Below are 15,918 nucleotides of genomic sequence, written 5' to 3' on the forward strand. Positions count from 1 at the left end.
GGTGGATCTTCGCAAATCCAGAGACATGGCAATGGGACCCAGGGAATTAGAGCCTCACAGGCGTCCGGGAGACTTTTCAGGCATAATGCCTGGAGTCGCAAGACGAGCTGAAAAAGGAGCCAGGCACTGAAGGACAAAGCGTTGTGGACTTTCGTCATCTGTGTTTCCCAGTGCGGTCCAATTCACGGTGGTTTCCAAGCGCCTCCTGGGGGAGAAAACACATGAGGGTGCGGTCACGGTTCTCTGCTGACAGACTTACCTTGGGGAAGAAAGAGAAGCTCTGAAGATGGATCATGGCCGTGACTGCATGTCAAGGAGAGTCTCCTTGATGACACTGAGGCCTACGTCGAGATAGACAAAATGTGGTCCAATTAAAAGGTGTCTATTTTACCACATTTTTTTTAAAACAAAACAAAACAAAAAAACAAAAAAGATGGAAAAGAAGACAGGGGTACAGGCACCAGTGTTACATGTCTGATGAGGAACATCTATTCTTCAAAGCTTGCAGCTGTACAAGTAGGTTTTAGAATGTCTGTCAGCAGTGGACATGATCTTAGAGTGGGCTGTGCAAATAGACCTTTCCAGGTCATGTAATTGGATTAAGTTAATTGCAATTAAGGTACAGGTAACTGATTAGGTTAGGGTGCGTTCCACGTCAGGTGACCGGAGGCAGTATAAAAGGCAGCCTGGAAAGCAGAGGTCCCTCTCCGCCCCTTCCTCCGTCGTCCTGGATGCTGCATCGCTTCCAGCGGGGCTGCTCCAGCACCTGCCCATCTCAGCGCCAGCCGGGGAAAAAAAGTAGACGTGTAATTTCAGGTTAGTTTCACTGAACAATTGTTTGTTTCACGCAATCCCTGAGGGATGGTGGAGCGGGGGAGGAAGAGACAAAGGAGGCCGAAAGATGCCGATCGCACTGGGGCTTGCTGGTGGGGTAGGATGTGTTCTCGCTACTAGTAATTCTTGGAACAGGAAACGAGAAAACATATCCGTCTCCACGTGTGGGATAAGACCAAGATGGGAATGCGAAAAGAAATGTACTGCAGCATGCTGAATTGCTGGGTAAATGGAAAAAGGACTTTGGAAAAAAGGGTGGTTTGCCCTTCAGCCGTGTAAGACCTCGATACGATATGGCACTTCTTCCCCGTTAGTTCAGATGAATTCGTGTGGTATGCGTAAAATACCAAAAAAATAAATAAAGAGGGGCTGGAGCTAAAGCCAAAAGATAGAACAGGAAAGACCATCACCTGCTAGTGTGGTAGAGAGGAAGGTAACTTCTCTCTATGAATTTGTGTTTGGAAGTGGCCTAATGAAATGGCAAGAGTAGCGTTTCAAGTTGTCACAGGAAGCATCCCTTATCCCTGACTTCAAACAGACCTGCCAAAGGGTGGCACACGCCATGCCCTGTGTCTTCGATCATTCTGTCCGTCAAGGGAGACAGAATCACCGTGTCTTCTACCGGAGTGAATCGTGAGAGACCTAAGTCCAGTGTCCAGAATCAGTTGTTTGTTTGGGGTTGAAAGCTCAACTCCCCATACCTAGGCCACGGGCCCTGTGGCAGGTGAGGTTTACTCTTGGACTAGGTAGTCATGGCAGAGGAACACACAATATCCGAGGATGCACACAGCACATTGTGTTCTACAGATTTGACAGACTGGTGGTGAGGTCTCCTCATGACCACACAGGCAGGGCGTTAGCAGGTGGCTTCCTGTGGGTGTGTGAATATCCAACGTGCTTAACCATCGACATGTGTGTGTTTGTGTGTGTTTCAGGTGACCCAACAGTCAACCCCTGAAAAAGGCGGTCATAAAACCCCCAGCAGACGAAGATGATGGCACGTCGGGACCCCAAAACTTGGGCCAACAGACTGGTGAGAGCCCAGACCCTCCAGAAGCAGCGGAGGGCCCCAGTTGGGCCAAGGGCTCCCCCGCCCGATGAAGAAGATCCCAGGGTAAGTCTAGCCCTGGATCTCTTGGGTATCGGGGTGGGGGTGGGGACGGGGGGAGGGGGTGTCACACGGTCCTCGGAGACTGGGTTGGATTCCAAAGAGTTCTGTCACCACCACCCAGGTTGCTTTTCCCATCCAAGGTGGGCGTGGCTTGGGACCTTCTCCCCAGCCCGATAGGTCCCTTGAGAAACTCTTGGGGGCAACCTCTCTTTCTACTTAGAGTCCTGTGTAGCCACGTTTGGCTGCGTTGTTGACATCGGGTTCACCATCGTGCCCCTTGGAACCTTGAGTCCTTCCTTTCAGAGTTCCTCCGTCACATGGGCTTTGGGAGGGAACATCGTATCCGAACTCTCCCAGCACTTAACGGCCCCCATGCCGGTGTCCCCTCTTTGGAATCCTTATTCAGCTCTGAATTCACAATCCGTCCCAATGTTGACGTGGGATCGCTGCCTGTGGCTTCAGCTCACTCACTGACATCACTTCCTTTCCACCCACAGCTCAAGTGCAAAAACTGCGGGGCCTTTGGCCACACGGCCAGAAGTACCAGGTGCCCCATGAAGTGCTGGAAGGCAGCCCTGGTTCCAGCGACCTTGGGGAAAAAGGAAGGGAAGGAAAACCTGAAACCATGGAAGCCCCAGGTTGAAGCCAACCCGGGGCCCTTGAACAAGGATAAGGGAGAGAAGGAAGAGAGACCAAGGTGAGCAGTGGGAGGGGTTTTCACCACCCTTAGGGTACTGCCTCCTAAGGACATGGTGTCTCTGCACCTGCACACCGTGTGCCTTTCCGTCTCCGGGCCAGGGAAGGAACGCTGCAGAGAAATAGGCCGCAGCTCCGTGTCCTCCGGGGTTCCGCACCCAGGAGCTCCTTTGGCTCTGGGAGATTCAGGGACGGGGAGAGGCGGGGGCGCTTCGTGCAGGTTCCCCGCGACAGAGGGAAAAGCCATGGAATCCAAATCACAGTCCTTAGTTGGGAAGCCTAGAGGGCCACCTGGAGGATGGGAAGGTTGGCACGTGAGGGAAGGTGCAGAGGCGGAAAGGGCACCAGATGTCCATTTCTGTATCACAAAACACGGAGTGGGACTGGGCCCCAGACGGGGTTCTCCCTGTCTCCTGCGGAAAACCAGGGGGCACGGCCTGACCTTTTTCCGTTCTGCAGGCAACAAGACCCGCAGAGGAAGGCTCTCCTCCACATATTTTCCGGGAAACCTCCAGAGAAGCCGCTGCCGAATCGAAAAGGATCCACGGAATCTTCTGATTATCTGAGGGTGAGTGTCACCCCGGGCCCCTGGTCCTTTTCTCCTCTAGGTCACCCTGCTTGATTTCCTTTCAGCTTCCCGTCTGCGGGAGGAAATCGGGGAACCCCTCTTTCTTGCCTTCTTGGGGTCAGGGACTCCACGATCCTTCCAGGTCGATTTGATTGCAGGCGAAGGCATCTGAAGATGCCGTATTTCCTGTTGCTTCCTTTCTGTCCAATTATGGCAAGCCTGCCAACAACATGTTCCTAGCGGCATGAGGAAATTAGTCCCTCAGAGGCCCCAAACGTGGAGAAGGCTAAACCCAGGAACATGCACGTGTTCAGAGAAGACGTCCCGAGTACCCTTGAGCCACCAACCTGCCTTCGGAAGGGCATTAGTCCGTTCCACTTCATGGAAGGCTGAGTGGAGGCGCTTGGATCCAGTTAATGCCCAAGACGCGATCTTTTGAACAATGGTGTGCTTAGATCAGCTACACATAGCTCGAGAGCGCATCTTTCATGTGTCTTGTCCTGATCAGCACTCAGCTGGAGGGTCTGTCCCTACTTCCAAGGACCGCCTGTCGATACTGTACTAAGAATTTCATGGCGTGTGCACCTTGTCTTTGGATGTGCTTGATTTTCACGTTGGCTCCATGCTGAGGAACTACTTCTAACCTGTGTTGTTTCCTCTCTTTCAGGTTGCAAGCGGGCCAATGCCGGTCCACACAACCAGTAAGAGGCCGCGCGTGGACCCTGTCCCCGCTGATCGCTCAGCTACCGAAATGTCTGGCAGGGGCTCCGTCTTGGCTTCACTGTCTCCCCTCAGAAAAGCCAGTCTGAGCTCCTCCTCAAGTCTCGGACCAAAGGAAAGACAGACAGGGCCTGCGGCCGACATCCCTCAGCCTGCCGTCAGGCACCAGGGCCCCGAGCCTCTCCTCGTGGTGAAGCCGACACACTGCAGCCCTGAGGGTGGCTGCCGAGAAGTTCCCCAGGCTGCCTCCAAAACGCACGGCCCGCTCCAGGCCATCAGAACCCAGGCACAAGACAAACGTCCTGCGGTGACCTCACAGCCCTGCCCGCCAGCCGCCACACACAGCTTGGGCCTAGGCTCCAATCTCAGCTTCGGGCCAGGAGCCAAGAGACCTGCCCAGGCTCCGATTCAGGCTTGCCTGAACTTCCCCAAGAAACCGAGACTGGGTCCCTTCCAGATCCCCGAAAGCGCCATCCAGGGAGGTGAGCTGGGGGCCCCGGAGAATCTCCAACCTCCGCCAGCCGCAACCGAACTTGGACCAAGTACGTCGCCCCAGATGGACAGGAGGACACCGGCCCAGGTGCCCAGCGTCGACCGGCAGCCTCCGCACAGCAGACCTTGCCTGCCTACTACCCAGGCCTGCACCATGTCCCATCACCCAGCGGCCAGCCATGATGGGGCCCAGCCTCTCAGAGTTCTCTTCCAGAGACTGGAAAACGGACGCTGGAGCTCCAGCCTCCTGGCGGCCCCCTCATTTCCCTCTCCTGAGAAGCCGGGAGGCTTCCTCGCTCAGAGCCCTCATGTGTCAGAGAAGTCTGAGGGTCCCTGTGTTCGTGTCCCACCGAGCGTCCTCTATGAGGACCTTCAGGTTTCCTCCTCCTCAGAGGACAGCGATTCTGACCTGGAGTGAGACTGCAGGTGGCAGGGGCTCCTTGGCCTCCAGCTCCCGTGACTTGGAGGGGACTGTGGGACTGAGGAGTGCGGAGCAGAGAGCAGACTCTGTGCGGTGACTCCGATGCTCCCCGGCTGTGGCGCTTCTGTGGATGTGGGAGCCCGGGCCAGGCAAGGAGCAGGTGCAGGGAGCAGGTGCAGGGACTCTGCCTCATTGAATTCTGGTGAGGGACGTTGTAGTTCGCGTGGTTCTCCGGAAACGCGCCAGGGAAAGCTTCCGTGCCAGAGATTCGTTGCCTCAGAAACTGCGTGACGCACAAGAGACAGACTTCCGCTGGGACGTCAACAGGAAACTGGGGAATTACTGTGTATTTGCTCTCTAGATGACTGAATAAGGGAAAAGTTAGGGAACCCTGAGAGGTGCAGCCCTTCCGCTGTGCCCCGCCCTGAGAGCAGTGTTTCGGACGCTGGGAAGCGTGCTGTGCAAAGCGCTCTCGGGGTCTTTCCTCAGCCTCGAAAACTGGGCTCTGGAATGCCTTTGTACATATGTGTGTTTAATTTGTTTTGAAGTGAATAAAATTCTCAAAAAGATGACATATTGTCTTTTGACTCTCATTCCGTGTCTGTGTTTAACTGATTTTCCAAGTGAAGGGGTGGCCTGGCCCTCCACCCCTGTGGGTGTTTCTAGTCGGGTGGGATGAGAGACGGAGAAAAGGAATAAGACACAGAGACAAAGTATAGGGAGACAACAGTGGGTCCAGGGGACTGGCACTCAGCACACCAAGGACCTGCACCGGCACCGGCCTCTGAGTTCCCTCAGTTTTTATTGATTATGATTTTTATTATTTCAGCAAAAAGGAATGTAGTAGGAGAGCAGGGTGATAATAAGGAGAAGGTCAACAACAACAACAAAAAAAAACACGTGAGCAAAAGAATCTATATCATTATTAAGTTCAAGGGAAGGTACTATGCCTGGACGTGCACGTAGGCCAGATTTATGTTTCTCTCCACCCAAACATCTCAGCGGAGTAAAGAATAACAAGGCAGCATTACTGCCAACATGTCTCGCCTCCCGCCACAGGGCAGCTTTTCTCCGAGCTCAGAGTTGAACAAATGTAAGATCGGGCTTTACACCGAGACATTCAGTTCCCAGGGGCAAGCATGAGACAGTGGCCTTCCTCCATCTGAACTGCAAGAGGCTTTCCTCTTTGACTAATCCACCTCAGCACAGACCCATTACGGGTGTCAGGCTGGGGGACAGTCAGGTCTTTCCCATCCCACGAGGCCATATTTCAGACTGTCACATGGGGAGAAACCTTGGACAATACCCTGCTTTTAAGGGCAGAGGTCCCCGTGGCTTTCCACGGTGCATTGCGCCCCTGGTTTATTGAGACTAGAGAATGGCAATGACTTTTACCAAGTACACTGCTTGTAAACATTTGGTTAACAAGGCACGTCCTGCACAGCCCTAGATCCCTTAAACCTCGATTTTATACAACACAGGTTTTTGTGAGCTCCAAGTTGGGTCAAAGGGGCTGCGGCAAAGCTACAAATGATCAACATCTCAGCAAAGCAATTGTTTAAAATACAGGTCTTTTTCAAAATGGAGTCTCTTATGTCTTCCCCTTCTACATAGACACAGTGAGAGTCTGATCTCTCTTTCTTTACCCTACATCCAAGGGCTTGAACATTTCTTGACTTGTTGGCAATCCAAATCGTTACGTCTCCGAAACAGAGTTGACTGAGGGGACCGCAGGGCTGGGCAGGACCTTTGACTTCGTATACATCCACAGGAGCAAGAAAACCTCAGCCCCACTCTACCAACACGCACCTAGTAAAATTCCGCCAACCGAATCTCACGCACGCTAACACGTGGGGAGCGTTGCTTGCACCACGAGTCCCCATTTGGCTCAACCGCCGATGCCAAGTGTGTGGTTCCAGTTGCGACGGCGCCCCGTGAAGTGGCTTCCGGATGTGCGAATGAACCAGGCAGAGTTTCACTGGCCAAATGGACCCCAGCACAGCTGAAGTGAACTCCCACATTTGGGGGTACTTGAGAGGTAAAACATTCATCTCGTCTTCTTTCCGGATGTCTGACACCATGGTTCTCCTCCTGATCCTAAGAGTAGCTGAGGTAGAGACTCACTAAAAGATCTAGGCAGGGATATCCCATCATGCACAGGCTCTCTCCATTCTCTGACCTGGGAACAACTCTGAGCAGGATTCCACATCTAGGAGGCCTCGGAACTGAGCGGGATTTTCTGAGACACACCAAATGGCTGCTCCCTTTCCGCCGCTGTTGAGGGTCGTTATCTTGATTATCCAGATCACCTAGAAAGTATCCGTATCCAGAATCAATAAGATCAACTCTCTGCTCCTCTGACAGCAGAAGGAGCAGGACCATAAGGAACCAAAGAGCGTGGAAGGAAACGATGTGACAGGAAAGCTCAGAGAACGGCCACAGGGGGTCGTCAGCAGGCCTTCCAACCTGAATCATGAATAATTAATGAAGCGCAAATCAAAGGGGACTCGAGTTTCAGCAGGAGCAATTCATCCAACGGGAGATCGCCGGAGGGCCAGCAAGATTGAGAGACTGGGAGCCGGGTGCAGTGTCAAAGGGGACGCGACTGGTTCCAAAGCTCGAGAAGACCATGGGGTCACTTGGGCTACATGAGAAAATGCCCCAGTGTGCTGGTTCATCATTCCGACTCCTGCCTGTCTCTTCCCGTCCAAGGAACATGGACCCTAAGTCGTGCAGGTGCAGATGACCATGGGCAGAATTAGGGGACGTGGCACAAAAGTTCACCGACACGGGAGTTCCACAGAAGGTGCGGTGGATCTTCGCAAATCCAGAGACATGGCAATGGGACCCAGGGAATTAGAGCCTCACAGGCGTCCGGGAGACTTTTCAGGCATAATGCCTGGAGTCGCAAGACGAGCTGAAAAAGGAGCCAGGCACTGAAGGACAAAGCGTTGTGGACTTTCGTCATCTGTGTTTCCCAGTGCGGTCCAATTCACGGTGGTTTCCAAGCGCCTCCTGGGGGAGAAAACACATGAGGGTGCGGTCACGGTTCTCTGCTGACAGACTTACCTTGGGGAAGAAAGAGAAGCTCTGAAGATGGATCATGGCCGTGACTGCATGTCAAGGAGAGTCTCCTTGATGACACTGAGGCCTACGTCGAGATAGACAAAATGTGGTCCAATTAAAAGGTGTCTATTTTACCACATTTTTTTAAAACAAAACAAAACAAAAAAACAAAAAAGATGGAAAAGAAGACAGGGGTACAGGCACCAGTGTTACATGTCTGATGAGGAACATCTATTCTTCAAAGCTTGCAGCTGTACAAGTAGGTTTTAGAATGTCTGTCAGCAGTGGACATGATCTTAGAGTGGGCTGTGCAAATAGACCTTTCCAGGTCATGTAATTGGATTAAGTTAATTGCAATTAAGGTACAGGTAACTGATTAGGTTAGGGTGCGTTCCACGTCAGGTGACCGGAGGCAGTATAAAAGGCAGCCTGGAAAGCAGAGGTCCCTCTCCGCCCCTTCCTCCGTCGTCCTGGATGCTGCATCGCTTCCAGCGGGGCTGCTCCAGCACCTGCCCATCTCAGCGCCAGCCGGGGAAAAAAAGTAGACGTGTAATTTCAGGTTAGTTTCACTGAACAATTGTTTGTTTCACGCAATCCCTGAGGGATGGTGGAGCGGGGGAGGAAGAGACAAAGGAGGCCGAAAGATGCCGATCGCACTGGGGCTTGCTGGTGGGGTAGGATGTGTTCTCGCTACTAGTAATTCTTGGAACAGGAAACGAGAAAACATATCCGTCTCCACGTGTGGGATAAGACCAAGATGGGAATGCGAAAAGAAATGTACTGCAGCATGCTGAATTGCTGGGTAAATGGAAAAAGGACTTTGGAAAAAAGGGTGGTTTGCCCTTCAGCCGTGTAAGACCTCGATACGATATGGCACTTCTTCCCCGTTAGTTCAGATGAATTCGTGTGGTATGCGTAAAATACCAAAAAAATAAATAAAGAGGGGCTGGAGCTAAAGCCAAAAGATAGAACAGGAAAGACCATCACCTGCTAGTGTGGTAGAGAGGAAGGTAACTTCTCTCTATGAATTTGTGTTTGGAAGTGGCCTAATGAAATGGCAAGAGTAGCGTTTCAAGTTGTCACAGGAAGCATCCCTTATCCCTGACTTCAAACAGACCTGCCAAAGGGTGGCACACGCCATGCCCTGTGTCTTCGATCATTCTGTCCGTCAAGGGAGACAGAATCACCGTGTCTTCTACCGGAGTGAATCGTGAGAGACCTAAGTCCAGTGTCCAGAATCAGTTGTTTGTTTGGGGTTGAAAGCTCAACTCCCCATACCTAGGCCACGGGCCCTGTGGCAGGTGAGGTTTACTCTTGGACTAGGTAGTCATGGCAGAGGAACACACAATATCCGAGGATGCACACAGCACATTGTGTTCTACAGATTTGACAGACTGGTGGTGAGGTCTCCTCATGACCACACAGGCAGGGCGTTAGCAGGTGGCTTCCTGTGGGTGTGTGAATATCCAACGTGCTTAACCATCGACATGTGTGTGTTTGTGTGTGTTTCAGGTGACCCAACAGTCAACCCCTGAAAAAGGCGGTCATAAAACCCCCAGCAGACGAAGATGATGGCACGTCGGGACCCCAAAACTTGGGCCAACAGACTGGTGAGAGCCCAGACCCTCCAGAAGCAGCGGAGGGCCCCAGTTGGGCCAAGGGCTCCCCCGCCCGATGAAGAAGATCCCAGGGTAAGTCTAGCCCTGGATCTCTTGGGTATCGGGGTGGGGGTGGGGACGGGGGGAGGGGGTGTCACACGGTCCTCGGAGACTGGGTTGGATTCCAAAGAGTTCTGTCACCACCACCCAGGTTGCTTTTCCCATCCAAGGTGGGCGTGGCTTGGGACCTTCTCCCCAGCCCGATAGGTCCCTTGAGAAACTCTTGGGGGCAACCTCTCTTTCTACTTAGAGTCCTGTGTAGCCACGTTTGGCTGCGTTGTTGACATCGGGTTCACCATCGTGCCCCTTGGAACCTTGAGTCCTTCCTTTCAGAGTTCCTCCGTCACATGGGCTTTGGGAGGGAACATCGTATCCGAACTCTCCCAGCACTTAACGGCCCCCATGCCGGTGTCCCCTCTTTGGAATCCTTATTCAGCTCTGAATTCACAATCCGTCCCAATGTTGACGTGGGATCGCTGCCTGTGGCTTCAGCTCACTCACTGACATCACTTCCTTTCCACCCACAGCTCAAGTGCAAAAACTGCGGGGCCTTTGGCCACACGGCCAGAAGTACCAGGTGCCCCATGAAGTGCTGGAAGGCAGCCCTGGTTCCAGCGACCTTGGGGAAAAAGGAAGGGAAGGAAAACCTGAAACCATGGAAGCCCCAGGTTGAAGCCAACCCGGGGCCCTTGAACAAGGATAAGGGAGAGAAGGAAGAGAGACCAAGGTGAGCAGTGGGAGGGGTTTTCACCACCCTTAGGGTACTGCCTCCTAAGGACATGGTGTCTCTGCACCTGCACACCGTGTGCCTTTCCGTCTCCGGGCCAGGGAAGGAACGCTGCAGAGAAATAGGCCGCAGCTCCGTGTCCTCCGGGGTTCCGCACCCAGGAGCTCCTTTGGCTCTGGGAGATTCAGGGACGGGGAGAGGCGGGGGCGCTTCGTGCAGGTTCCCCGCGACAGAGGGAAAAGCGATGGAATCCAAATCACAGTCCTTAGTTGGGAAGCCTAGAGGGCCACCTGGAGGATGGGAAGGTTGGCACGTGAGGGAAGGTGCAGAGGCGGAAAGGGCACCAGATGTCCATTTCTGTATCACAAAACACGGAGTGGGACTGGGCCCCAGACGGGGTTCTCCCTGTCTCCTGCGGAAAACCAGGGGGCACGGCCTGACCTTTTTCCGTTCTGCAGGCAACAAGACCCGCAGAGGAAGGCTCTCCTCCACATATTTTCCGGGAAAGCTCCAGAGAAGCCGCTGCCGAATCGAAAAGGATCCACGGAATCTTCTGATTATCTGAGGGTGAGTGTCACCCCGGGCCCCTGGTCCTTTTCTCCTCTAGGTCACCCTGCTTGATTTCCTTTCAGCTTCCCGTCTGCGGGAGGAAATCGGGGAACCCCTCTTTCTTGCCTTCTTGGGGTCAGGGACTCCACGATCCTTCCAGGTCGATTTGATTGCAGGCGAAGGCATCTGAAGATGCCGTATTTCCTGTTGCTTCCTTTCTGTCCAATTATGGCAAGCCTGCCAACAACATGTTCCTAGCGGCATGAGGAAATTAGTCCCTCAGAGGCCCCAAACGTGGAGAAGGCTAAACCCAGGAACATGCACGTGTTCAGAGAAGACGTCCCGAGTACCCTTGAGCCACCAACCTGCCTTCGGAAGGGCATTAGTCCGTTCCACTTCATGGAAGGCTGAGTGGAGGCGCTTGGATCCAGTTAATGCCCAAGACGCGATCTTTTGAACAATGGTGTGCTTAGATCAGCTACACATAGCTCGAGAGCGCATCTTTCATGTGTCTTGTCCTGATCAGCACTCAGCTGGAGGGTCTGTCCCTACTTCCAAGGACCGCCTGTCGATACTGTACTAAGAATTTCATGGCGTGTGCACCTTGTCTTTGGATGTGCTTGATTTTCACGTTGGCTCCATGCTGAGGAACTACTTCTAACCTGTGTTGTTTCCTCTCTTTCAGGTTGCAAGCGGGCCAATGCCGGTCCACACAACCAGTAAGAGGCCGCGCGTGGACCCTGTCCCCGCTGATCGCTCAGCTACCGAAATGTCTGGCAGGGGCTCCGTCTTGGCTTCACTGTCTCCCCTCAGAAAAGCCAGTCTGAGCTCCTCCTCAAGTCTCGGACCAAAGGAAAGACAGACAGGGGCTGCGGCCGACATCCCTCAGCCTGCCGTCAGGCACCAGGGCCCCGAGCCTCTCCTCGTGGTGAAGCCGACACACTGCAGCCCTGAGGGTGGCTGCCGAGAAGTTCCCCAGGCTGCCTCCAAAACGCACGGCCCGCTCCAGGCCATCAGACCCCAGGCACAAGACAAACGTCCTGCGGTGACCTCACAGCCCTGCCCGCCAGCCGCCACACACAGCTTGGGCCTAGGCTCCAATCTCAGCTTCGGGCCAGGAGCCAAGAGACCTGCCCAGGCTCCAATTCAGGCTTGCCTGAACTTCCCCAAGAAACCGAGACTGGGTCCCTTCCAGATCCCCGAAAGCGCCATCCAGGGAGGTGAGCTGGGGGCCCCAGAGAATCTCCAACCTCCGCCAGCCGCAACCGAACTTGGACCAAGTACGTCGCCCCAGATGGACAGGAGGACACCGGCCCAGGTGCCCAGCGTCGACCGGCACCCTCCGCAGAGCAGACCTTGCCTGCCTACTGCCCAGGCCTGCACCATGTCCCATCACCCAGCAGCCAGCCATGATGGGGCCCAGCCTCTCAGAGTGCTCTTCCGGAGACTGGAAAACGGACGCTGGAGCTCCAGCCTCCTGGCGGCCCCCTCATTTCCCTCTCCTGAGAAGCCGGGAGGCTTCCTCGCTCAGAGCCCTCATGTGTCAGAGAAGTCTGAGGGTCCCTGTGTTCGTGTCCCACCGAGCGTCCTCTATGAGGACCTTCAGGTTTCCTCCTCCTCAGAGGACAGCGATTCTGACCTGGAGTGAGACTGCAGGTGGCAGGGGCTCCTTGGCCTCCAGCTCCCGTGACTTGGAGGGGACTGTGGGACTGAGGAGTGCGGAGCAGAGAGCAGACTCTGTGCGGTGACTCCGATGCTCCCCGGCTGTGGCGCTTCTGTGGATGTGGGAGCCCGGGCCAGGCAGGGAGCAGGTGCAGGGAGCAGGTGCAGGGACTCTGCCTCATTGAATTCTGGTGAGGGACGTTGTAGTTCGCGTGGTTCTCCGGAAACGCGCCAGGAAAAGCTTCCGTGCCAGAGATTCGTTGCCTGAGAAACTGCGTGACGCACAAGAGTCAGACTTCCGCTGGGACGTCAACAGGAAACTGGGGAATTACTGTGTATTTGCTCTCTAGATGACTGAATAAGGGAAAAGTTAGGGAACCCTGAGAGGTGCAGCCCTTCCGCTGTGCCCCGCCCTGAGAGCAGTGTTTCGGACGCTGGGAAGCGTGCTGTGCAAAGCGCTCTCGGGGTCTTTCCTCAGCCTCGAAAACTGGGCTCTGGAATGCCTTTGTACATATGTGTGTTTAATTTGTTTTGAAGTGAATAAAATTCTCAAAAAGATGACATATTGTCTTTTGACTCTCATTCCGTGTCTGTGTTTAACTGATTTTCCAAGTGAAGGGGTGGCCTGGCCCTCCACCCCTGTGGGTGTTTCTAGTCAGGTGGGATGAGAGACGGAGAAAAGAAATAAGACACAGAGACAAAGTATAGGGAGACAACAGTGGGTCCAGGGGACCGGCACTCAGCACACCAAGGACCTGCACCGGCACCGGCCTCTGAGTTCCCTCAGTTTTTATTGATTATGATTTTTATTATTTCAGCAAAAAGGAATGTAGTAGGAGAGCAGGGTGATAATAAGGAGAAGGTCAACAACAACAACAAAAAAAAACACGTGAGCAAAAGAATCTATATCATTATTAAGTTCAAGGGAAGGTACTATGCCTGGACGTGCACGTAGGCCAGATTTATGTTTCTCTCCACCCAAACATCTCAGCGGAGTAAAGAATAACAAGGCAGCATTACTGCCAACATGTCTCGCCTCCCGCCACACGGCAGCTTTTCTCCGAGCTCACAGTTGAACAAATGTACGATCGGGCTTTACACCGAGACATTCAGTTCCCAGGGGCAAGCAGGAGACAGTGGCCTTCCTCCATCTGAACTGCAAGAGGCTTTCCTCTTTGACTAATCCACCTCAGCACAGACCCATTACGGGTGTCAGGCTGGGGGACAGTCAGGTCTTTCCCATCCCACGAGGCCATATTTCAGACTGTCACATGGGGAGAAACCTTGGACAATACCCTGCTTTTAAGGGCAGAGGTCCCCGTGGCTTTCCACGGTGCATTGCGCCCCTGGTTTATTGAGACTAGAGAATGGCAATGACTTTTACCAAGTACACTGCTTGTAAACATTTGGTTAACAAAGCACGTCCTGCACAGCCCTAGATCCCTTAAACCTCGATTTTATACAACACAGGTTTTTGTGAGCTCCAAGTTGGGTCAAAGGGGCTGCGGCAAAGCTACAAATGATCAACATCTCAGCAAAGCAATTGTTTAAAATACAGGTCTTTTTCAAAATGGAGTCTCTTATGTCTTCCCCTTCTACATAGACACAGTGAGAGTCTGATCTCTCTTTCTTTACCCTACATCCAAGGGCTTGAACATTTCCTGACTTGTTGGCAATCCAAATCGTTACGTCTCCGAAACAGAGTTGACTGAGGGGACCGCAGGGCTGGGCAGGACCTTTGACTTCGTATACATCCACAGGAGCAAGAAAACCTCAGCCCCACTCTACCAACACGCACCTAGTAAAATTCCGCCAACCGAATCTCACGCACGCTAACACGTGGGGAGCGTTGCTTGCACCACGAGTCCCCATTTGGCTCAACCGCCGATGCCAAGTGTGTGATTCCTGTTGCGACGGCCCCCCGTGAAGTGGATTCCGGATGTGCGAATGAACCAGGCAGAGTTTCACTGGCCAAATAGACCCCAGCACAGCTGAAGTGAACTCCCACATTTGGGATGTACTTCAGAGGTAAAACATTCATCCCGTCTTCTTTCCGGATGTCTGACACCATGGTTCTCCCCCGATCCTAAGAGTAGCTGAGGTAGAGACTCACTAAAAGATCTAGGCAGGGATATCCCATCATGCACAGGCTCTCTCCATTCTCTGACCTGGGAACAACTCTGAGCAGGATTCCACATCTAGGAGGCCTCGGAACTGAGCGGGATTTTCTGAGACACACCAAATGGCTGCTCCCTTTCCGCCGCTGTTGAGGGTCGTTATCTTGATTATCCAGATCACCTAGAAAGTATCCGTATCCAGAATCAATAAGATCAACTCTCTGCTCCTCTGACAGCAGAAGGAGCAGGACCATAAGGAACCAAAGAGCGTGGAAGGAAACGATGTGACAGGAAAGCTCAGAGAACGGCCACAGGGGGTCGTCAGCAGGCCTTCCAACCTGAATCATGAATAATTAATGAAGCGCAAATCAAAGGGGACTCGAGTTTCAGCAGGAGCAATTCATCCAACGGGAGATCGCCGGAGGGCCAGCAAGATTGAGAGACTGGGAGCCGGGTGCAGTGTCAAAGGGGACGCGACTGGTTCCAAAGCTCGAGAAGACCATGGGGTCACTTGGGCTACATGAGAAAATGCCCCAGTGTGCTGGTTCATCATTCCGACTCCTGCCTGTCTCTTCCCGTCCAAGGAACATGGACCCTAAGTCGTGCAGGTGCAGATGACCATGGGCAGAATTAGGGGACGTGGCACAAAAGTTCACCGACACGGGAGTTCCACAGAAGGTGCGGTGGATCTTCGCAAATCCAGAGACATGGCAATGGGACCCAGGGAATTAGAGCCTCACAGGCGTCCGGGAGACTTTTCAGGCATAATGCCTGGAGTCGCAAGACGAGCTGAAAAAGGAGCCAGGCACTGAAGGACAAAGCGTTGTGGACTTTCGTCATCTGTGTTTCCCAGTGCGGTCCAATTCACGGTGGTTTCCAAGCGCCTCCTGGGGGAGAAAACACATGAGGGTGCGGTCACGGTTCTCTGCTGACAGACTTACCTTGGGGAAGAAAGAGAAGCTCTGAAGATGGATCATGGCCGTGACTGCATGTCAAGGAGAGTCTCCTTGATGACACTGAGGCCTACGTCGAGATAGACAAAATGTGGTCCAATTAAAAGCTGTCTATTTTACCACATTTTTTTTAAAACAAAACAAAACAAAAAAACAAAAAAGATGGAAAAGAAGACAGGGGTACAGGCACCAGTGTTACATGTCTGATGAGGAACATCTATTCTTCAAAGCTTGCAGCTGTACAAGTAGGTTTTAGAATGTCTGTCAGCAGTGGACATGATCTTAGAGTGGGCTGTGCAAATAGACCTTTCCAGGTCATGTAATTGGATTAAGTTAATTGCAAT

At 53.1% G+C, this 15,918-nt stretch overlaps 2 protein-coding genes across 2 annotated transcripts; both read left to right on the forward strand.

Annotated features, from left to right (window-relative positions):
* Positions 1-1,825: 1,825 nt before the first annotated feature.
* Positions 1,826-4,839, forward strand: LOC134759000 (protein FAM90A15-like). Its single transcript, XM_063708971.1, has 4 exons — positions 1,826-1,948; positions 2,443-2,642; positions 3,101-3,209; positions 3,877-4,839. The coding sequence occupies exons 1-4, from the start codon at positions 1,826-1,828 to the stop codon at positions 4,837-4,839; spliced, it is 1,395 nt and encodes a 464-aa protein (XP_063565041.1).
* Positions 4,840-9,476: 4,637 nt separating this feature from the next.
* LOC129524360 (protein FAM90A15-like) lies at positions 9,477-12,490 on the forward strand. The gene is made up of 4 exons (XM_055349745.2): positions 9,477-9,599; positions 10,094-10,293; positions 10,752-10,860; positions 11,528-12,490. The coding sequence occupies exons 1-4, from the start codon at positions 9,477-9,479 to the stop codon at positions 12,488-12,490; spliced, it is 1,395 nt and encodes a 464-aa protein (XP_055205720.2).
* The last annotated feature ends 3,428 nt before the right edge of the window (positions 12,491-15,918 follow it).

The sequence above is a fragment of the Gorilla gorilla genome, chromosome 7 (assembly GCF_029281585.2).
Source record: "Gorilla gorilla gorilla isolate KB3781 chromosome 7, NHGRI_mGorGor1-v2.1_pri, whole genome shotgun sequence".
Lineage (NCBI taxonomy): Eukaryota > Metazoa > Chordata > Mammalia > Primates > Hominidae > Gorilla > Gorilla gorilla.